The 23,276-nt window shown below is 33.1% G+C and overlaps 1 protein-coding gene, 2 long non-coding RNA genes and 1 pseudogene across 3 annotated transcripts; 2 read left to right on the top strand and 2 right to left on the bottom strand.

Moving 5' to 3' along the window:
• Positions 1 to 569: 569 nt before the first annotated feature.
• Positions 570 to 2,318, bottom strand: LOC112324331 (uncharacterized). The gene is made up of 2 exons (XR_002978133.2): positions 1,745 to 2,318; positions 570 to 936 (listed from the first exon to the last, which is right to left on the bottom strand). It is a non-coding gene; the product is annotated as an uncharacterized LOC112324331 (long non-coding RNA).
• A 9,358-nt stretch (positions 2,319 to 11,676) lies between these two features.
• On the bottom strand, positions 11,677 to 21,169 carry LOC127904348 (uncharacterized). The gene is given in 3 exon segments (XM_052447408.1): positions 11,677 to 13,075; positions 13,077 to 13,937; positions 15,965 to 21,169. Coding segments are annotated over 3 exon segments (5,331 nt in total). The 5' UTR covers positions 19,043 to 21,169; the 3' UTR covers positions 11,677 to 11,683.
• Positions 13,889 to 15,806, top strand: LOC112324335 (uncharacterized). Its single transcript, XR_002978137.2, has 2 exons — positions 13,889 to 14,330; positions 14,857 to 15,806. It is a non-coding gene; the product is annotated as an uncharacterized LOC112324335 (long non-coding RNA).
• LOC112324394 (small nucleolar RNA R71) lies at positions 18,459 to 18,569 on the top strand (annotated as a pseudogene).
• Positions 21,170 to 23,276: the final 2,107 nt, after the last annotated feature.

Raw genomic sequence — 23,276 nt, 5'->3', positions numbered from 1 at the left:
ATCAATTTTCGGGACTAAATCTAGCCAGCTTTCAATTCTCCAATCAATGGTGATGGGTGATTGTGCCTAAGAAAAGAGTTGAGATATGAACATTTTCCACATCTATACAAAAGACAGGATGCTTTACCTTTCAGTCTGTGATTAGTGATTTCAATATTAAGATAATAGTTTTTCAGATTTTTTTATTTTTAAAATTAAAATATCAAAACCTTTTAAAAAAAAACATATAAAAAATATTAATTTGATATTTTTTAAAACAATAAACAGTTTAAAAAACACAAAAATAAATTAAATTAATTTAGCTTCCAGCTTGATTATCTAAATAGTTTTTCTGTCTTTTGACATGGATTTACAAGTGATTATATTTCAAAATTTAATTATGTAGAAGTTAAAATAATTTATTTTTTATTCATAAAAACTTGTTTTTTATTTATTTTACATACAAAAATTTATTTCATAATAATTTTAATTAAACATAAAAATATTTTTTTAACCTCTATTTTTTAAACCATAAACACAATACCCAACACACGCTAAACGGAGACTCCATATCAACTAACCAAACATACTACAGGAAAAAGAGCACCAAAAAATTTATTGACAGAATTGCTTTCCTGCGAAGTAATAAAAAATACCCGTGGGACCACAAGTCACCAAAAAGCAACCAGTGCTTTACAGAAAATAAGTCAAAATAGTGAGTACATTCTCCACAGAGAAATTTTAATCCACCATTTTTTCTTCTACCAGCTATAGGATAACATAAAATGACCACACCTGGCCCCTTGCGCGTGGAAATAGAACTGCCCGAGCACAAACTATTTTGAAAGACACTAGACCTTTACAGAAAGGAACTGAACCCCAAAACTAACAATTTCCAGAAGTAGGGCAAAAATAATGAAAGCCAGAGTAACCATTCGCCTCTGTATTAAGAGCTAACTAATAACAATGAAAAAGAAAAAAAAAAACCATCAATAAAAACATTGACGATAATTGCTTTAAACATGACATGGCAAAATAAGCTTTAACCAGCTAATTCACTGAGAAAGTCCAGCAGAGATGGATTTAAATTATGTACAATTAACGTTAATCAAGTGAGTATATAATCATTATTAATTTCTTCTAAGCTATATTAGCTAACTCATATCAGTTTTGCTAATTTAACAAAATTAAATTCATAGAGCAACTAGAAGCTAGTTTTTTTTATAACGGCAATGTTTAGTATAACGGAAGTTGTGTTTTTTTTCAGTTTTTATTCAAGGAAAAGTTATAAATATATTTGGTTAAAAATAATTTTTATTTAAATTAAAAGTTTATTATTAAACTGAGTCAAATTTTTTATTTAATCAAATTTTTTAGCTTATAATTTATAATTATAATATAATCTTTTTCACAAAAAAAAATTGCTTTGATTTATTTTTATCAAATATGTTTTAAATTAAAATATTTTAACTCATTTTTATAAAAACAAATTATGTATAAAAAAAATCCTAAATTATAATTCAGAATAAAAAATCATGCCAAACAAACTCTTAACATCATTTCCTGGAAAACTTGCATTGTTACTGTAAAACAACAAAATCTTCCAAGAAAAAAAAAATATATATATACATACATCATAAAATTCATTCTTCGTACTATTTTTTTCACCAAGGTAAAAAGTGCAACAGCAAAGTCAACATCAAAATCAAATCAAGTAGCAGTGTAAGCAAGATAATTAAATTAACGATGGAAGAAAAAAAAATACCGTCTGCGGATCAAGGCCGCGACTGGAAAACGATAAGGCTTTGTTGCATTTGCTCTCCCTGTAACTAACCAGCCTCTCACAAATCCAAATTATATATATATATAAATAATTATGATTTTAAGATGCTAGCAAACAATACAATTTTCTAAAACAAACTGTTTTGTTTTGTTTAGAAAGAGAAAAAAAATGAAAAGAAAAAAAAGTGGAGTAAGGGAAGCACTGGATGCAGAGGTTTATCGATCGGTTCGTGTTGTTCGTGTAAAACAAAAAAATCTTCAGGAAAAGATCGATGAACCGCTGCCTCCAGTGTCTTCTCAACCAAACTCAAAAGCAATCTCTTCTTTACATAGATCTGAAGATCAAATTAAAATAAAATCTTCAAATTCAATGAATGTTCATGCATAATGATAAATATGTGTTGGTTTTATATAGAGGAAGAGGAAAGAAATTGAAGAATATCGTGTGAGAGTGTGTGTGAGGAGGGCTTCCCTTGGATTGGATTGGAGAAGGAAAGGAATCTTGAAGGAAGAAGGTTCGCCGATGCCGTACGTTTTATTTCCTCATTGCTTCTTTTGTTTTTACTTTTTCGGCAATTTTATGTTTATTAATAATAAATATCGCGTGTGATTTTCAAGTTACCTTTCTACCCTTATTTTTATAGCAAATCGAAGATGCACGTGAGGTTAGTTGGCACCCTTGTTTATATGACTGGATGTCACTAGACTTGATCATCCATATTACGTGTAATTTTAAAATGCGTCAGTTTTTTAATTATACAAAAATTCATTGTTTATTCTTATACATATTATTTAGGATGGGTTATGCAAAAAAAAAAAAGTTTTTATTTGGTTTTTAAATCTTTTCACTAATTTAGTTTTAATCGAAAACCAATTGATGTTGATGTCTTATAATTAAAAAAAAATGAATTGAAACAAGACAGATTTTAAACATGGATGACGTGCCATAAATTTCGCCAAAGATGCATTTTAGTTCTTGAACTTTAAAAATAACGCAAATTATATAATTTCAATACTTCAATATTTTTTCAATTTAATTTTGGTACAAAAATTTGTTTTTGTTATTTTTAGTCCTTGGTTGAGAGAGTAGAGAGAGGTCTTCGGATTCCAGTAGTAAAGAAAGAAAAATGTTGTTGATGCTGATTTAAACCATAAAATGGATGATATTTGTGTCAAATGATTCCATTTGATGAGAAAAGTTCATTTTAGGTATTTTTTTTACCTTTAAAGTTCGTGAAAAAATAGATTTGAACTTATCACTTCTTATACGAACCCTAGTGGAATTGAATGGAATTCGCAAACCCAAGATCTATCTAACCCAAGTTTGCTGAAATTAAAATGAGCTTATCATAATGAAACACATGCTTCAAGGCAACAAGACTATAAATCAACTCAATCACAACGCCTACATTTGGAGAAGAGCAAAAAGAGTATATAAATTCACAACAAAAATTGGTTAATTCTTTGAAGAGTTGAAAGTTCAATCAAGAACCAAGATTGATAATCAAAAGTCGGCAAAAATCAGAATATTATTAGCCAAAAAATAAGTATGCTGAAAATTATTCTCAATAGTATTTATACCCCAAGCCAAAAACTCTAGTTTTCCTAATAGGTCACATATAAACTCAATTTAAATAATAATCAACCCAAGCTAAAACTAGCCCAAAGTAATTAAAATAAACAAGTTTGAAACCCAAACAAGTGTTTCCTCATGAAATAAAGAAAGTTGAATAGCCCAACTAATTTAATAAGACAAGTTCGGTTATTTTTGCATTCTGTCTGGCAGCAGCAAAACCCAACTTCAAACGGATGGTTCTCTCTTGTCTCAAAGAATTAGAAGGCGTTCCATATACCATTGGAAAGATATGGAAGTCTAGTTTCGACCTGTAGCTCCAGTTATGATCACAAAGGTATCTAAAGGTCAAACTGTCCAAATCTAGTCTTCTTCTCCCAATCCTTATGAAATGGTCTTGGTTCCACCAACAAGCCCCTCTTGAACATGAATAAGATTAATCACCGCTTGCTCCTTATTATTTAATATCCTCTTGAAGTCCACCTAACCCACGTATCTTGAAGAAGTCCATTGAAAGCTTATTTGAACCTCTTACCTCTAAGCCTTGTAACTGGACCAATCGAAACCTCCAATGGATTCTTTGGTGCTTGGATCACATCATCCCCTCTCTCCTCAAAAGGATTTAACCTCGAATCATCACCTACATCAAACAAAGAAAGATCAACAACATTGAATATAGCACTAACATCATACTCACCTGGTAGATCCACTTTGTAGGCATTATCATTAATTCTTTCTATGAATTGAAAAAGACCATCTCCTCGAGGCATCAAATTTGATCTCCTTTGTTCAGGGAACCTTTCCTTCCTTATATGCACCCAAACCCAGTCACCTGGTTCAAACCTCACTAATTTTCGTCCTCTATTAGCCTTGTGTGCATATTGTTTATTTTTTTTCTCTATTTGTTGTCAAATCTTTGCATGTAAATCCTTTACCACCTGTGCTTTTTAGTACCATCAACACTACCCCTTTCATCCACAGGTAAAGAAATCAAATCTAATGGTGTCAAAGGATTAAAACCATAAACAATCTTAAATGATGAATAATTAGTAGTAGAATGCATACTATAATTATATGCAAATTCAATAAATGGCAAAAAATCTTCCCAATTTTTAAGATTTTTTTTGAATGATAGCCCTTAAAAACTGAGTTAAAGTTTGGTTAACAACTTCAGTTTGACCATCTTTTTGTGGATGACAAGTAGTAGAATATAAAATCTTAGTCCCTAACTTACCCCACAAAACCTTTCAAAAGTACCTTAAAAACTTAACATCTCGATCTGACACAATGCTCATAGGAACACCAAGTAGCCAAATGACCTCTCTAAAGAATGGGTCAGCTATATTTGTTGCATCATCAGTTTTATGGCAAACAATAAAATGTGTCATCTTATAAAATCTATCCACAACAATAAATATAGTCTCTTTCTTTCCTAGACCTAGGTAGACCCAAAACAAAATCCATAGAAACATCAACTCAAGGTTCCTTAGGAACAGGTAAAGGTGTGTATAACCAATGAGGCATTACTCTAGACTTAGCTTGTCTATATGTTATGCACCTATCACAAATTCTTTACACATCTCTTTTCATGTTAAGCCAATACAAATGTTCACGTAAAACATCCAAAGTCTTAGCAATTCCAAAATGCCCCATTAAACCACCCCCATGAGCTTCACTTATAAGCAATTCACGTATAGAACAATTAGGCACACACAATTTATTTTCCTTAAACAAAAATCCATCATGCCTAAAAAACCTATCCTTGGCCGAAACTTTGCACTCATCATATATAGAACCAAAATCATTATCATCAAGATACAATTCTTTAATATACTCAAATCCTAACAATTTAGTAGTCAGATTATTAAGAAGAACATACCTTCACGATCAAGCATCTGCAACCACATTTTCCTGACCTTGCTTGTACTTAATCACATATGGGAAAGTTTCAATAAACTCAATCCACTTGGCATGTCACCTGTTTAGCTTACCTTGACCCTTCAAATGTTTTAATGACTGGTGATCGGTATGTATAACAAACTCTCAGGGCCATAGATAATGTTGCCATGTCTCCAATGATCTCACTACCGCATACAACTCCTTGTCATAAGTGGGATAGTTAAGAGTTGTACCATTGAGTTTCTCACCGTAACATCCTCATATCCAGGATAAAACAATAATCTCATGTTCACTGATAAATAGAGTAATTATTTTTTCTTTTATATATATATATATATATATATATATATATATATATATATATGTACATGGTGTTCATATTAAAATTTACCAAAATTTTCACTAAACGTTTGGCAGAGTCTTCCCTATATCCGGAGATCTCAAGTTATCGACATACAACCTATTTTCACTTCTAATATCCCGCATCTCCTAACTCAATTCAACCCAATCATCCTGGGTCTCAATCCCACAAAACATCATTATTCATATCAATCACAACATTTATGATATACATTGAACAACAATTATCATTATGGATGGATAACAAATATAAACATGCATACATGAAACATGATTATATGAACTATATAATTAAATTCATCTAATCAAGTTTAAACATTAATTATACAAATTAAGTTATACAAATGTTTCCATGTTTACAAAATATAAGGTCATCATCCCTAGACTACATAACAAAAAAATGACTAAAAGCTAAAATATACTCCTGCCTCGATGCGATGGACCTGAAATAAAATACATATTATTGAAACATGAATATCGCAATAAGTACAATAATACCAATATCTAATAATTTGAAAAGGTAGATAAGTATTCTTGTTTTGTTCATTTCTCCCTTTCTGTTTCCATTAGAACTCTTTTTCATTCATCTACTAAAAACTATTTCCTCTCTCATTAGCAACTTCCATTCAAGATTCCATTAAAACCAACCGCAACTATTTCACCTAACACATTACTAATACTTTTTTCATCGGTATCATCATCATCCCATTGGCATTAGTGTATGGAGATCCCTTACCCGGGACCCTGACATACACCCAATGTATGCTAGTAAAAATCTTGGTGATCCCCTCATCCGGGATCCTAATATACACTAAATATATGCTAGTAAAAAAAATCATGGTGATCCCCTTACTAGGGATCCTAACATACACTAAATGTATGCTAGTAAAAAAAAAAAATCACGGTGATCCCCTTACCCGGGATCCTAACATACACTAAATGTATGCTAGTAAAAAATCACGGTAATTCTTTTACCCGAGATCCTAACATACACTAAATGTATGCTAGTCAAATCATGTCTTACACTTCTCATATTTTCTTTATCAGTGGTACTCCCATCACTTGGCGAATTCACACCAACTTCCATCCTTTCACATAACATCCAACGTTTGCAAGTTCACATCTCACATTATTAACATATTAAATTCTCAAATTTAACTAGAAAGCTTGGGTGAGGGTCACCTACTGACACGACCAAAAGATTGATGTCTTCTCCCAAGTGCAGGAGTGTCGAAGTAATAAATAACCCGGCAAGACCGGGGTCGAACCACAGAGAGGTTAATTGTATAAATTATAAATAACAATGCAACAACAACAACAACAACAATAATAACAATAATAATAATAATAGTAATAATAATAATAATAATAATAATACTCAGTACGTGGCGTTGTTATACCTGAGAATGATCTAAAAGATCGGGTCACAGGTTTCCAGCCTATATACTGATTTTATGAAAAGATCAAAGAGATATATTATATAATATAAACAGATTTCTGATGTGAATGAATAAGGCAAGACCAACAATGTCAGGATCCTTGATCAAACACAGAGCATACTTAACGTACATAACATATAACAAGAATGTAAATAATAATAATAATAATAATAATAATAATAATAATAATAATAGTAGTAGTAGTAGTAATAATAATAAAAAGAAGAAGAGGAAGAAATTAATGAGAACTTTGAGATGGAAGATTAATGTAAGGATTAAACAATGATAAAAACAAATGTCAAGGTTAGAGAATTCACTAATGGTATTTCAAATAAATATAATATAAACTCTTTTTATTACTCAACTAGAAACCACACACAAAGGAGGTTCTAATCGGATGATTTATCATTAATGGCTCATTATAAAGTATTAACATGATCATATTAATTATCTTGTCTAAGTAACACCATACTTATAAATATCATCAGGCATTCATGTTGCTAGCTTATGTTAACAACAAATCAAGTTCCTATCATAACAACGATGTCGGCCGAAAACTATGAAGGATCAAGCATTTGATGTACCAAGTGTTATACAACACAAATCTAGATTAACCATTTAACAAGCAAGGTATTAAGGATTATTAAGATAAAAAGATAAGACATGCTAATAACAATTTTTCTTGAATATAAACATTAAAGTCCATGTTGAGTTTATATTATACATATTCTAACACCATTAGTAAAACCTTTTCACCTTGACATAGTTAACTTAGCTAAACATAATGAAGAAGAAAAACATAAATAAACAACATAAGAACATAAACATGATATAAGTTAACTAATTATAGGAAAGGAAATGAAAAAGCATAAACAAGAGATTAATATAACATGAAAGAAAACTTGAACATTACAAAGATATAAAGAGAGAAAACAAGAACATGATTTTGATCTGAAAAATAATATATCTAAATACATGGCAAATGCCTCCTTTTATAGGCTAAGATTCAGAACTATTGATTGGTGGACTAAGAAAATAGTTGGTGGCCAACCATTGATTTGGTGGCTGGTTTTTGACATTATTGGCTGCTGGTTCTTGAAATTGTTGGCAAATTTTTGATATTGTTGGCTGGCCAAAACGTCATTGCTAACATCAGAATTTGAGCCCTTTGTTCCATGAAAGCTGTGGGCAATTGTCTCAGCTTTCCAACAAAAAAAACCAGAGCTCATTTGGACTTCTAGAACTCAAGATATGAGCTGAAAACCGAACAGTGTTTGAGCTGCAGGACAGGTTCCGACTTCTCCGTTGTTGCTAATATTTGAACTTGAAAATGGCAGAATTGAGTTTTGGACCCTTCATGAAAGTTTTAGGTCTATGTCTTATCTTTCCATCCATATAAAGTGGACCTAAATCCGAGTTCTACAACTCCAGTTATGATCAAATAACCGAATAGTGTTCCAGTTTGGAATTGAACCAGCATCTCTTCTCTTAGCCTAATCCTCTTTTTGTCTCTTCACTTTCAATTGTTAATCACAGCAATCAATCCTTTGAATTGTGAGATATACCTGCATTCAAAACAAGCATTTACCATAAATTAAAGATATATTATATTATTAGACTTGTTATTATAAAACATGCTTTAGTTAGGGAATTTAACGATACTTTAGTGCAATACGATGATATAAAGCCTTAATGAGAATGCACTTTTAAGTACTAATCACACCCCCCAACCAGCTTATTACTAGTCCCTAGTAATCAAAGCGTTAAAATACAAAAACAATTTGCAAGTTCCACAAAGCAAGGTATTCATCATTTAACTTCCATTAATCTATCCAAATAAACAAACTCTCATTAAATTTATATATCTGCTTCATACTTCTTAAACAAGATATTAATAAACCTTCTTTTTGTGCTCAGTAAATCAAAACATAGCTATGGAGCTTTTCATGGAAGAAAACAAAATTTTTGTTCCAATGTTTAAGGTTAACTTCCTTGGGTTGGGATTATTATCTCTTTTGTTTTTTTTTTTTTTTTTTTGAAAGCAAGAATTTATAATACAATGTATCTTGAACCCATGTAACGAGCTTTTAGCTAATGACTCCCAGACCAGTTGGTCTTAGGGCATCAGGTGTTGAGACACCCCTACGAGCTTAGTAACTCGGGTTGCAGATACTGACACGTAGATAGTGCAATGTTTGATTCCCTTAAGCTTTTCTCCTTAACCCATGTAACAAGCACTGGGCCAATAGCTCCCAAGTCAGTTGACTTTAGGGTACTAGGTGTTAAAACACCCCTTCGGGCTTAATTGCTTAAGTCAAGGAGGCTACGAAACCAAACTTATCTACTTTTTTATTTATTTATTTGTTTTTTTTTTTTGTTTTTTTGTTTTTGTTTTTGTTTTTTTATATATATATATATACTGTCCCTTTCCCTTAGTTGTTACCTTTAACAAAAGAACATAAATAATGTAATAATCCAATATGCAACCCACAATCATATGTTAAAGTGTGTGTGTGAAAATAAAGGTTTAAGAATACTTGTTAAATAAGTATATGAGCAGAATTAAGTGATAACAATGCGAGAGTTTGTAAATCTGAATATTTCAAGAAGTATTATAATAGACCTTGTTAAGAATGTTTACTAAGATGCGTCTCAAGAGTCACTAAAGTTCATCCTTTACTCTGCCATCCTAGTAACAACAGGTTTGCAAATGGTTGTAATAATAGAAAACACAGTTAGTTAATAATAATTTTTTTTTTTTTTTGTAATATCAACTACTACCCTCTCCCCCCAACCAAAACGAGACATTGTCCTCAATGTTGTAAGGTCGAAAGATAGAGTATAGAAGACATCACCTGAAACAACGACTACTGACAAGCCTGAAACACACTTAAACAAATACAAGAAACAACAAAACACAAATAATATACCATTAATAAAACCAAAAGACACAATATTTCACAAACTAAGGCTCAAATCCAATCTAAGCTTTTTACGGCGTTCTGTGATTGACCAATTAAGTCGACTCATAGAGGAATCAACTACAGGGATGAAAGATTGAAGTTCATCAATCAATTGTTCAGCAGTAGCAGCAGAGATGAGGATTTGTCGCGCTGAAAATGTTAGAAATTGTTGTTCCACAGCATGATCAAGAAAAGACAGTAAAGTATTATAAAAACCATTAACATTTAGCAAACCTATAGGTTTCTGGTGAATGTTCAGCTGAGCCCAAGATGAAATATGAAATATCTCTTCTAAAGTTCCCAAACCACCTGGTAAAGCAATAAAGGCATCAGCATGGTTAAACATTACAGATAGTCGTTCAGACATTGTGGAGACCTGTAGTTCCTCTCCGACTGTTTTTCCAATGATGTCCCCTTCGGCTAAAGCTTTGGGGATGACCCCCAAAACTTGACTGCCTCCTAAAAATGCAGCTATTGAAACACTCCCCATTAACCCAAGGCTACCTCCCCCATACACTAAATGAATCTTTCTCTCAGCTAGTACCCGACCAAGATGATTTGCTGATTCTAAAAACTCTTTTTCTTTCCCAGGATTGGATCCACAAAAAACACAAATAGTTTTTATTTTAGGAACAGAGGAACTGGCCATTTCTACACACTTCTATATCTATTAAATGAATGGTTAGAGTAGAAATGATGGGAAGGAAGAGAAGATTTTATAGATGAGAAATTGAAAATGCAATCATACCACCTATATGTAGGCTAGCTGGAGTCTCACTCTCTCTCTCTCTCTTTGTTTATTTTTATTTATTTATTTATTTATTTATTTATTTTTGAAAAAGCATGTGTATGTACAAGCAGCTATGATTGTGGCTCACATCTTCCCTTGGTTTTACGTCCAAGAACGGCTTAAACGCCCTCTATGGGTCGGGGATAGGCTTCCCATCCAGTTTTCTTAAAAACTGACAAACAGGGTCTTTTTTAGTCAGATTCCCAAGACTAAGTCGATCATGTTCTTTATGAAAATGAGGCCATAAATCATGAATTGCACGATGCACATCTCCACTAGGATGCGTCTCAAGAGTTAATAGAAGATTATCTAAAGACTCCTTACTCAGGCCATCCTTAATGAATTGTATTTTATCTTCACGGTTTATAGATACCATTCCTAAAGAACGACATTTTGCATTACAAGTCCATCTGGCACATCGGTGACAGACTTTCAGTCGTTTTGCACGACGTTTCTTTGCAAAAGTGCTTTTACCTGTTCCAGGCATGTATGAAATAAAAGTATTGGAAGACTCACCTGACAATCGGACCTTTGCTTCAATCAGCCATCGAATATCTTCAGGAATTCCATGGTTCATTAACAACCTCAATCTTTCACACCTAGCACGGTAAATTTTTGTAATCGCATTCTGAGGCAGGGCGGTAAAATACTTTTTCAATTTTTCAAGAGTGGTGTCCATTTTTCAAAAGAGAAGTGGATGAGAGATGCAAAGAAAAGAGAAGGAACAAGAAATTGAACAAATATATACACAGATATCAGTTATCATGGGAAACTGAAAGAACCGACTTAAGAGTCACGGAGTACCGTTATCCGCCATTTGACCGGGGTTGGAGAAAGACTAGCAAAACAAGAGTCACATAAAAAGAAACACAAAAACAATGTGAGAAAAATAATATAATCAACCTTTATATACAGGATCATTCAAACCAATGGATTCAATTTCACTAGGAAAATTATCAAAGTAAGCTTTCAAACGATGTCCATTTACCTTAAAAACATTGCCATTCTTTGGATTCTCAATATCAAAGGCCCCATAATGATACACATGTTTCACAATAAATGGACCGCTCCATCTTGATCTTAGCTTTCCAGGAAATAAATGGAGTCGAGAATTATAAAGCAAAACTTTTTGACCAACATCAAATGTTTTTCTCAAGATTCTCTTATCATGAAACTCTTTGATTCTTGCTTTATGAATTTTTGAATTTTCATATGCATCATTTCTTATTTCCTCAAGCTCATTTATTTGCAACTTACGCAGATGGCTACCATCATCCAGGTTTGAATTGAAAGCTTTAATAGCCCAATAAGCTTTGTGTTCAAGTTCCACAGGCAAATGACAAGGTTTTCCATAAACCAACCTATAAGGTGACATACCTAATGATGTTTTAAAAGCAGTGCGATAAGCCCAAAGTGCATCATTAAGTCTTAAAGACCAGTCCTTCCGATTAGGGTTCACTGTTTTTTCCAAGATTTGTTTGATCTCCCTATTAGCAAGTTCTACTTGTCCATTTGTCTGAGGGTGATAAGGGGTGGCAACTTTGTGTGTGATTCCATATTTCTTCATTAAAGACTCAAATGGCTTGTTACAGAAATGTGTTCCACCATCACTTATCATGACCCGAGGGATTCCAAATCGACTCAAAATATTTTCTTTCAAAAACTTGATCACTGTTTTATGATCGTTGTTACGACTTGGAATTGCCTCTATCCATTTTGAAACATAGTCTACTGCGACTAATATGTACACAAAACCAAATGATGGAGGAAATGGACCCATAAAATCTATACCCCAACAGTCAAAGATTTCAATGACAAGAATAGTATTTAAAGGCATCATGTGACGTCTTGAAATAGATCCTAGCTTTTGACAATTTTCACAAGTTTTGCAGAATGCATGCGTGTCTTTGAACATGGTGGGCCAATAAAATCCACATTGTAAGATTTTTGCAGTTGTCTTTCTTGATGAGAAATGACCCCCACATGCCTCAGAATGACAAAATTTAATGACACTACTTACCTCATTGTCGGGAATGCATCTTCGAAATATTTGATCAGGACAATATTTGAACAAGTAAGGGTCATCCCAATAAAAGTTCTTCACTTCGTTCAAGAACTTTCTTTTGTCTTGGGTACTCCAATGAGCTGGCAAATGTCCTGAAACAAGAAAATTAACTATATTAGCAAACCAAGGCATCGTAGAGACAGAAAGTAAAGATTCATCAGGAAAGTAGTCATTGATTGGTGTGATGTCAGATCTCGAATCAGTTGTCAATCTTGACAAATGATCCTGCGACAACATTTTCGGTGCCTTTCTTATCCTTGATTGTGATATCGAATTCTTGAAGTAACAAAATCCACCGCACCAATCTAGCCTTAGAATCCTTCTTAGAAAGAAGATATTTCAATGCTGCATGATCGCTAAAAACAATAACAGGTGAGCCAACAAGATAAGATCTGAATTTTTCACATGCAAATACTGCTGCAAGTAATTCCTTTTCAGTGGTGGTGTAATTCATTTGAGCACTATTTAAAGTTTTACTTGCATAGTAAATCACATAGGGTTTCTTATCTTTTCTTTGTCCTAAAACAGCACCCACGGCATAATCACTAGCATCACACATTATTTCAAAAGGTAATGACCAATCAGGAGGTTGAATGACAGGAGCAAAAGTAAGCAAGTTTTTAAGTTTAACAAAGGCTTCTTCACAATGTTCAGTCCATTCAAAAACATTATCCTTTGTTAGAAGGTTACACAATGGCTTAGATATTACACTAAAATCTTTGATGAACCTTCTATAAAAACCAGCATGTCCTAAGAATGATCTAACGTTTTTAACAGATTTTGGTGTTGGCAAGTTAGCAATTAACTCTATTTTAGATTTGTCAACCTCAATTCCTATTGATGAAACAATGTGACCAAGTACAATGCCGTTTGTTACCATAAAATGACATTTTTCCCAATTTAGCACAAGATTCTTCTCTTCACACCTGTTCAAAACCTTTTCCAAGTTAGTTAAACAATCATCAAATGAATCACCAAAAACAGAAAAATCATCCATAAAAATCTCAAGAAAACGTTCAACCATATCACTGAATATGCTAAGCATGCATCTTTGAAACGTGGCTGGTGCATTACATAATCCAAAACATGGTTGTCAAAAACGAGTTTTAACTCGTAAAATCGGACGATTTACGAGTTAAAATAGCTAAAACGAGTGAAATCGGGTTAAAAACTCGAAAACCAGTAAAATCGGGTCAAACTCGGTCCAACTCGTACAAACTCGGTCCAACTCGTTAAAATCGGTAAAAGCGTACCGAGTTCACGAGTTTGCTAAAAAATTAAAAGTCTTCTCACTGCTACTCCATCTCCTGATTTCATTGCGCTCGACACTCCATTCAGTGCACTCACACTCCCCCAAATCTCAAATTCTCATAATCTCAAGTCTCAGCCCTAACAAATTAACATCAGCTGATTTCCCTCTCGACTGCTGCTGGTTTCACTCTCGACTCTCCACTCACCAGCAGCACAAATATATAACCAGGTTTGCTTGTTGGATTCTCATCTTTTCTGTCATGTTTTATTATGTAGAAGAGGCCCATGTTTTTTTTTCTGGCTGTATACAGTGTTGTTGTCTGTTGTTATTTTTAAGAAGATGTGACCCACTAATTGTAGGAAAATTTGTTAATCTGCTAATTATAATTATATAATATATAAGCCCAGGTCCCAGGCACGCAATCTGCTTCGATTGATTTGGAAATTTCGTTTTTAAGAAGTTCTAATCCTTGGATTTTACTTGCATCGTCACAGTATATGAAAGCTATGTTCCATAAAAGGAAAATGCACATAACACATTCATGTAGATTAAAATTATTGGTTTTGGTTGGTAGACGCTTCTAGTTCTCTCATTTCATCCAAAATCATCTGCCTATTTTTGCACTCTATGCTACAAAAACCTTGATCATCCCTGCAATCTTGCATGAAAGATTTAATTACAAAATACAATTTCATATGAAACTAGTCCGACTGACATGTCTATCTAATTAATTAGTATATACCTTCTTAATCAGGGTTATGTAATTTAGCAGAGAGGAGGGGACACGTACTTCTGGTTTCTCAGTTAGATCTTCATCCTCCAGCATCTCTCTGGCTGCTTGTAGTTTTTGACGCTTTTTACAGGGTAAATCTTTATGTTCAACAGATATTAGGTTTGTTTGGGAGAGCAAATCTTTTCAATCAGAAAATGATAACATTAAATTGCAGAAAAACAATCAGTGTGAATGCAGATAAGTTATGGGAAAAAATAGGAGATTTTACAGTTTATAATACGAGATTACAGGGTTCTGTAGGTTTTTTTATGGGATTGGTGTTAAAGTTAATAACAAATTGTGTGATAATGAAGGTATGTATTTGTTACTTCACTTTTTACTTCACTTTCTGTTTATTGACATGGAAAAGTGGTAAGATTAGGATTTCAGCTGGTTTTAAAAAATTGTCATGCTCCTCTGTTGCTGCTACTCATTGAGGGGAGTTGATCTTCAGCCTCCTGGAGTGGAAGTAGGTATTTATATCTAATGGGAAACTCGTGCATAATTGAATACATGCTTTTATATATGTAGATATGTGCATAGTGTTAGTTTTTTGTTGCATGCTCTATTCCAGTGGAATATTTTCCATCTTAGTTCATAAAAAATTTATGTGTGTCTAGATATGATGAGGGTTATTCTTCAATAAAGGCAAGTGGCCATTTAATCTGCTACTAGATCTGAATAATTTGATTGACAGTAAGGTTTTGAGAGACTACTACACATTTGATATTGTTTTAACCATATGAATGGCAAGATATTGGCTTGTACTTCTGTGCAATGAAAATAGAAATGAATTTGTATTTGAATTATGTATTTTAAGGTGTTTGGATATTTGTATTGTTTATTTTACTTTTATTTTAATTGTATTGTATTATTATTTACTACTTGACTGGATCTTGCAATTTAGTTAAAATATTTTACTTGCGATTTTACGATTTTAGTTAAAATATTTACTTGTAATTTTCCGATTTTAGTTAAAATATTTTACTTGCGATTTTACGATTTTACGATTCGAGTTTACGATTCGAGTTTATATTATATATTCCGTGTCGTGTCAAAAAAGCGTTTTTGACAACCTTGATCCAAAAGGCATCCTTCGGTATGCAAATGTACCAAATGGACATGTGAAAGTAGTTTTCTCTTGATCTTCAAATGCAATTTCAATTTGGTTATAACCTGAATAGCCATCTAGAAAACAATAAAATTCATGACCTGCAACTCTTTCTAGAATTTGATCCATGAAAGGTAAAGGAAAATGATCTTTTCTAGTCATTGAATTAAGTTTTCTATAGTCAATGCACATGCGCCAACCAGTAATAGTCCTAGTTGGAATTAACTCATTCTTCTCATTTGTTATCACAGTAACTCCAGACTTTTTAGGTACAACTTGGGTAGGACTTACCCATTTGCTGTCAGAAATAGGATAAATGATTCCATTATCTAGAAGCTTAATGACTTCATTTCTCACTACTTCTTTCATATTAGGATTAAGCCTTCGTTGCATTTCTCTAGAGGGTTTAGCATTTTCCTCTAAATAAATCTTGTGTGTGCAAATCAAAGGACTAATTCCTTTTATGTCAGCTATGGTCCATCCTAATGCATTTTTGTGCGTTTTCAGAGTTTGTAATAACTTACCTTCTTGATGAACATTAAGTTTGGAAGAAATTATTACCGGAAAAGTTTCATTTTCTCCCAAAAATGAGTATTTGAGATTAAATGGTAATGGCTTCAAATCGGGTTTTGGTGGTTGAACACTTGAAGGTATGGACTCAATTGATCGTGGTGGCAATTCCTCAATTTTTAGTCTCCAACTATTTGCCTTTGATTCTTCCTGAAAATAAACCATTTGCAAATCATCAGATTCATTAAACTCAGTTTCACTGGAAGTGTTTTCAAATTGATCACAAATTAATTTTTCAATAAAATCTACTTCCTGTAAATCATTATCATCTCCAGGTTGCTTGCAAATGTTAAAAACATTCATCTCCAATGTCATGTTTCCAAAAGATAACTTCATCACTCCATTCCTACAATTAATCAATGCATTAGAAGTTGCAAGAAATGGACGTCCTAAAATAACAGGAATTGAATTGCATGCTTCAATAGGTTGTGTATCCAAGACAATAAAATCCACAGGAAAGATGAATTTATCAACTTGTACTAACACATCTTCAACTATTCCTCTAGGCACTTTTACAGATCTATCGGCAAGTAAAAGAGTTACAGAAGTAGGTTTTAACTCACCTAGATTGAGACTTTGAAAAACCGAATATGGAAGTAAATTCACACTAGCTCCAAGATCAAGTAAAGCTCTATCAATTTTATGTTCTCCAATAAAGCAAGAAATTGTAGGACAACCAGGGTCTTTATATTTCAAAGCATTATCATTCTGAAGAATGGCACTTACTTGTTCGGCTAAAAAGGCTTTCTTTTTCACATTCAGTTTTCTCTTCACAGTGCACAGATCTTTCAAAAATTTAGCATAAGACGGTACCTGTTTAATAGCATCTAACAAAGGTATATTGATCCTTACCTGTTTGAAAGTTTCAAAGATTTCAGAATTATGATTGACTTTCCTTTGTTTGGTCATGGCATGAGGAAATGGAAGTGCTGGTGGGGAATCAGTCTCCTCCTTGCAGTGTTCAGGTTCAACCCTTTCCTTACCCTCAGAGACTAACTCATCTTCTTTCTCACAAGGTTCAAGAACGGGTTTTTCAATAACCTTACCACTGCGGAGAGTTGTGACTGATTTGACTTGATCCATATGTTGGCTTCCGGAACCACTTGCACTTGAATTGTATTGCCCTTTGGGATTTTGCTGGGGTTGAGATTGAAACTTACCTTTCTCCTGAAAACTAAGAGCAGATGTGAACTTTGCAAGAGTATCTTTTAGATCTGTCATGGTTTGAGCATTTTGAGAGTTGATTGTCTCTTGCTTTTCAATGAATGCATGCAGTGTTTCCTCAAGATTTCTTCTAGGAGGGGGAATATAAGGAGGTGCATATCCATGAGAATTTTGAAAATTATGTTGTGCTTGAAATGGTGGCTGTGAAGTTTGTGCATTATTGTTACCACTCTTCCAACTGAAATTTGGATGATTTCTCCAACCAGGGTTGTACGTTTGCGAGTATGGGTTATGACTTGGCCTTTGGAAACTATTTAAAGCATTGGCTTGTTCATGGAGACACTCCTTAAAAGAAGGCAAAGTTGGACAATCATTGGTTAAGTGTTCATTAGTTTCACAAATTTGACACATAATTTCTTGAACAGATTTTATTTGACCACTCTTTTTTAATTCTAGTGCCTCAACTTTTCTAGCTAAAGATGCAAATTTGGCTTGGAGGTCATGATCTTCCCTAAGGTTGTACATGCCTCCATTAGATGTATGAGGTTGAGTTTTACCTGGTGCCTCACACGTACCTGTGGTGTCCCAATTTTGAGCATTTTCAGCTAGCAAGTCTAGGTACTCCATTGCTTCATCAGGGTCTTTATCTTCAAAAGTTCCATTGCACATCAATTCCACCATTTGTCTATCTTTAGGTGTTAACCCTTCATAAAATTGTGAGACCAATCTCCATGTTTCAAAACCATGATGAGGACAGGTATTAAGCAAGTCTTTATATCTATCCCAACACTTGTAAAATGTTTCTCCTGGTTTTTGAGTGAAAGTGGTGATTTGTCTTTTGAAAGAGTTTGTTCTGTGAGATGGAAAAAACTTCTTTAAAAATTGTTGTTGCATTTCATCCCAAGCACGAATGGATCCTGACCTAATATTTTGTAGCCATGTTTTAGCTTTATCTTTTAATGAAAAAGGAAAAAGCTTTAATCTGATGGTGTTCATGCTACAATTTAAGTCATTATAGGTGTTACAAACTTCTTCAAATTCTCTTAAATGCAAATATGGATTTTCTAATTCTAAGCCATGAAAAGTGGGTAAAAGTTGAATAATACCTGGCTTAAAATTAAAATGAGAAGCATCAGGAGGAAAAACTATACATGATGGTGCACTTGTTCTTGTTGGATTCATGTGATCTCTAAGTGTTCTCACATGATTATTCTCATTATTCTCATTATGAATTGACTGGTTATCTTCTTCGGCCATGTTTTGTAAAGAAAATGAGGATTTCCTAGAAAGTCTACCACTTAATGTACGTGTCCAAACTCTCATGCAAGTGCAAAAGAAAAGAAAAGAAAAATAAAAAGAAAAAGAAAAGGAACAAAATTAGAAAAACAAATAAAAGTAAAAAACAAAAGAAAATAAAAGAAATATAAAATTGATACAATACTTACCTCCCCGGCAACGGCGCCAAAAACTTGACACGACCAAAAGATTGATGTCTTCTCCCAAGTGCAGGAGTGTCGAAGTAATAAATAACCCGGCAAGACCGGGGTCGAACCACAGAGAGGTTAATTGTATAAATTATAAATAACAATGCAGCAACAACAACAACAACAATAATAACAATAATAATAATAATAGTAATAATAATAATAATAATAATAATAATACTCAGTACGTGGCGTTGTTATACCTGAGAATGATCTAAAAGATCGGGTCACAGGTTTCCAGCCTATATACTGATTTTATGAAAAGATCAAAGAGATATATTATATAATATAAACAGATTTCTGATGTGAATGAATAAGGCAAGACCAACAATGTCAGGATCCTTGATCAAACACAGAGCATACTTAACGTACATAACATATAACAAGAATGTAAATAATAATAATAATAATAATAATAATAATAATAATAATAATAATAATAATAATAGTAGTAGTAATAATAATAATAAAAAGAAGAAGAGGAAGAAATTAATGAGAACTTTGAGATGGAAGATTAATGTAAGGATTAAACAATGATAAAAACAAATGTCAAGGTTAGAGAATTCACTAATGGTATTTCAAATAAATATAATATAAACTCTTTTTATTACTCAACTAGAAACCACACACAAAGGAGGTTCTAATCGGATGATTTATCATTAATGGCTCATTATAAAGTATTAACATGATCATATTAATTATCTTGTCTAAGTAACACCATACTTATAAATATCATCAGGCATTCATGTTGCTAGCTTATGTTAACAACAAATCAAGTTCCTATCATAACAACGATGTCGGCCGAAAACTATGAAGGATCAAGCATTTGATGTACCAAGTGTTATACAACACAAATCTAGATTAACCATTTAACAAGCAAGGTATTAAGGATTATTAAGATAAAAAGATAAGACATGCTAATAACAATTTTTCTTGAATATAAACATTAAAGTCCATGTTGAGTTTATATTATACATATTCTAACACCATTAGTAAAACCTTTTCACCTTGACATAGTTAACTTAGCTAAACATAATGAAGAAGAAAAACATAAATAAACAACATAAGAACATAAACATGATATAAGTTAACTAATTATAGGAAAGGAAATGAAAAAGCATAAACAAGAGATTAATATAACATGAAAGAAAACTTGAACATTACAAAGATATAAAGAGAGAAAACAAGAACATGATTTTGATCTGAAAAATAATATATCTAAATACATGGCAAATGCCTCCTTTTATAGGCTAAGATTCAGAACTATTGATTGGTGGACTAAGAAAATAGTTGGTGGCCAACCATTGATTTGGTGGCTGGTTTTTGACATTATTGGCTGCTGGTTCTTGAAATTGTTGGCAAATTTTTGATATTGTTGGCTGGCCAAAACGTCATTGCTAACATCAGAATTTGAGCCCTTTGTTCCATGAAAGCTGTGGGCAATTGTCTCAGCTTTCCAACAAAAAAAACCAGAGCTCATTTGGACTTCTAGAACTCAAGATATGAGCTGAAAACCGAACAGTGTTTGAGCTGCAGGACAGGTTCCGACTTCTCCGTTGTTGCTAATATTTGAACTTGAAAATGGCAGAATTGAGTTTTGGACCCTTCATGAAAGTTTTAGGTCTATGTCTTATCTTTCCATCCATATAAAGTGGACCTAAATCCGAGTTCTACAACTCCAGTTATGATCAAATAACCGAATAGTGTTCTAGTTTGGAATTGAACCAGCATCTCTTCTCTTAGCCTAATCCTCTTTTTGTCTCTTCACTTTCAATTGTTAATCACAGCAATCAATCCTTTGAATTGTGAGATATACCTGCATTCAAAACAAGCATTTACCATAAATTAAAGATATATTATATTATTAGACTTGTTATTATAAAACATGCTTTAGTTAGGGAATTTAACGATACTTTAGTGCAATACGATGATATAAAGCCTTAATGAGAATGCACTTTTAAGTACTAATCACCTACCAGCAATAGAAGCTCTACTCGTGCTTCCCTGCTGCTGCTGCTACACCACACCAGTGATCCCTCTTGCAACTGTGCTTATCTCGTAAATTTTTCTCATTCAAGGATACATTTTATATTAACCATATCAATAGCCAATAGGTCTTTCTTTCAATCATTCCTTTCTTTATATTTTATGTTTTTTTTTTCTCATCACACCCATTAATATCATCATTCTTTGTCCAACCATGGTTATCATTCTTTTCTTTATATTTGAACTGTTATTGTATTGAACTGTTACTGTTTTGAACCGTTACTATATTCATTTGTTACTGTTTTGAACCGTTACTGTCGTGAATTGTTACTATTTTTGTTTTTGAACCCTTACTGTCTTCAAAGGTCGCATTCCAACCTCTCCTCATATTTTTAACTATATCTAGAGTTCCAGAACTTTGTTTCAAGTGAGGTTGGTCTCGTTGGAAAGCTAAGACACGAGGCTACAAGTCCTCTGTAGGAAGGAGAACCCAGTTCTGCCCCCAAGATAGTCAAAACTGCTCATCAACTAATCAGTCTTATTGCCCTATAGAGTCAATGATAACCTAGTCTCAGTTGGTGACCTAGTCTCAGTTGGTGACCCATAACTGGAGTTCTAAATCTCCAAATTGAGCAAAACCAATTTCCTTAGTTAGTTAACATCCAAAACTACAATTTCTATAAAGGAACCTGATCCTAATTCCCTTATCCTCCCACTTGAAATCTTATCGAAAGTCAGGAGACGAGCTTGTCCAAATTCATCACCCCCTTCCATTCACACATAACATTCATAAACTACATTTTCTGGGTAAATTATCATGGTTTCACGCCCCCAATCACATACCACACATGAATCAACTTAATTTTAACAACTAATATTTTTTCTCAAATTTAAGTCTAAGAACCCTAATCTATAATTCAACATCAAGCTTCAATTCATAATCGAATTTGAAATGAATTATAAGATCATGTTTAGAACACCTTACTCGGTAAGAATTAAGGTTTCGATCTCCAACCAGTTGAAGATTTTCGACTCCCTCATTTCTTTTTTTCTAATGACAGCCGACCCTCCTTCTTCTCTTATTGTTCAAATTTTCTTGTTAATCCCTTGCCCACAAGTGTTTATTCCATCTATAAACCCTTAATCTTGGATGGGTTCTTGAAATTTTGGTGTTTCTCTCTTGATTTTGCAAGAATGGAGACAAAAACTCCCTCTTTTCTTTCCTTTTGATTGCTGCAGATTTTTTGGTGAGGAGAGGAGTATTTATACTCTATAATTTCTCTTATTTATACTTAGGCCCCATTTCCTTTAAGTGTATTATTTTTTCCCCCACATCCTTTTCTTCTTATAATCAAGCTATACCTCTTTTCATTTCTTATAACTCTACCCCAAAACTTTTAGTTTAGCTTATTTTCCTCAATTTAATCCAATCCTTAACATTTCCGGGTTAATTATAATTTCTCAAAATATTTCGCCCGGAAATATATATCCCAAAAATTTTTGAAGTCACTTTTTTTTTATTTAACCCTATGCATGAGTTTCTTCACTTTATTTCCATTTAGTTAGTTTGCAATTTACGCAACCTTATTTTCTCGGGGTTTACATTCTCCCCTCCTAATAGAAATTTGGCCCTCGAAATTCTAGTAATGTACCTATGTCGGAGAATAAACGCGGAAACTTCTCCTTTATGTCAGATTCTCTTTCCCATGTTTCTTCTTCTATTTATGAGCTTCTCCACAATACTCTCACCAAGGGAACTCTCTTATTCCTCAACACCTTCACATCTCGATCCAAGATCTTGACAGACTTAGCTTCCATGGTTAGATCCCCTTTAATTTTCATAGGAACATGTGGCAATACCCGTAAGGGGTTTATCTTGGCCTTTCGCAGCAATGACATATGGAATACATTGTGAATCTTATCCAAATATGCAAGTAACTCTAATCGATAGGCAACTGGTCTGATTCTTTCCTTAATCTCGAAAGGGCCAATATATCTCGAAGCTAATTTCTTTTTTACTCTAAATCGAATGATGCCTTTCCAAGGCACCACCTTAAAAAATACCTTATCCCCCACTTGGAATTTCA

This window comes from Populus trichocarpa, chromosome 15 (assembly GCF_000002775.5).
Source record: "Populus trichocarpa isolate Nisqually-1 chromosome 15, P.trichocarpa_v4.1, whole genome shotgun sequence".
Lineage (NCBI taxonomy): Eukaryota > Viridiplantae > Streptophyta > Magnoliopsida > Malpighiales > Salicaceae > Populus > Populus trichocarpa.
Note: the sequence above shows the minus strand (reverse complement) of the source record. Positions and strands in the feature narration are given on the sequence as shown.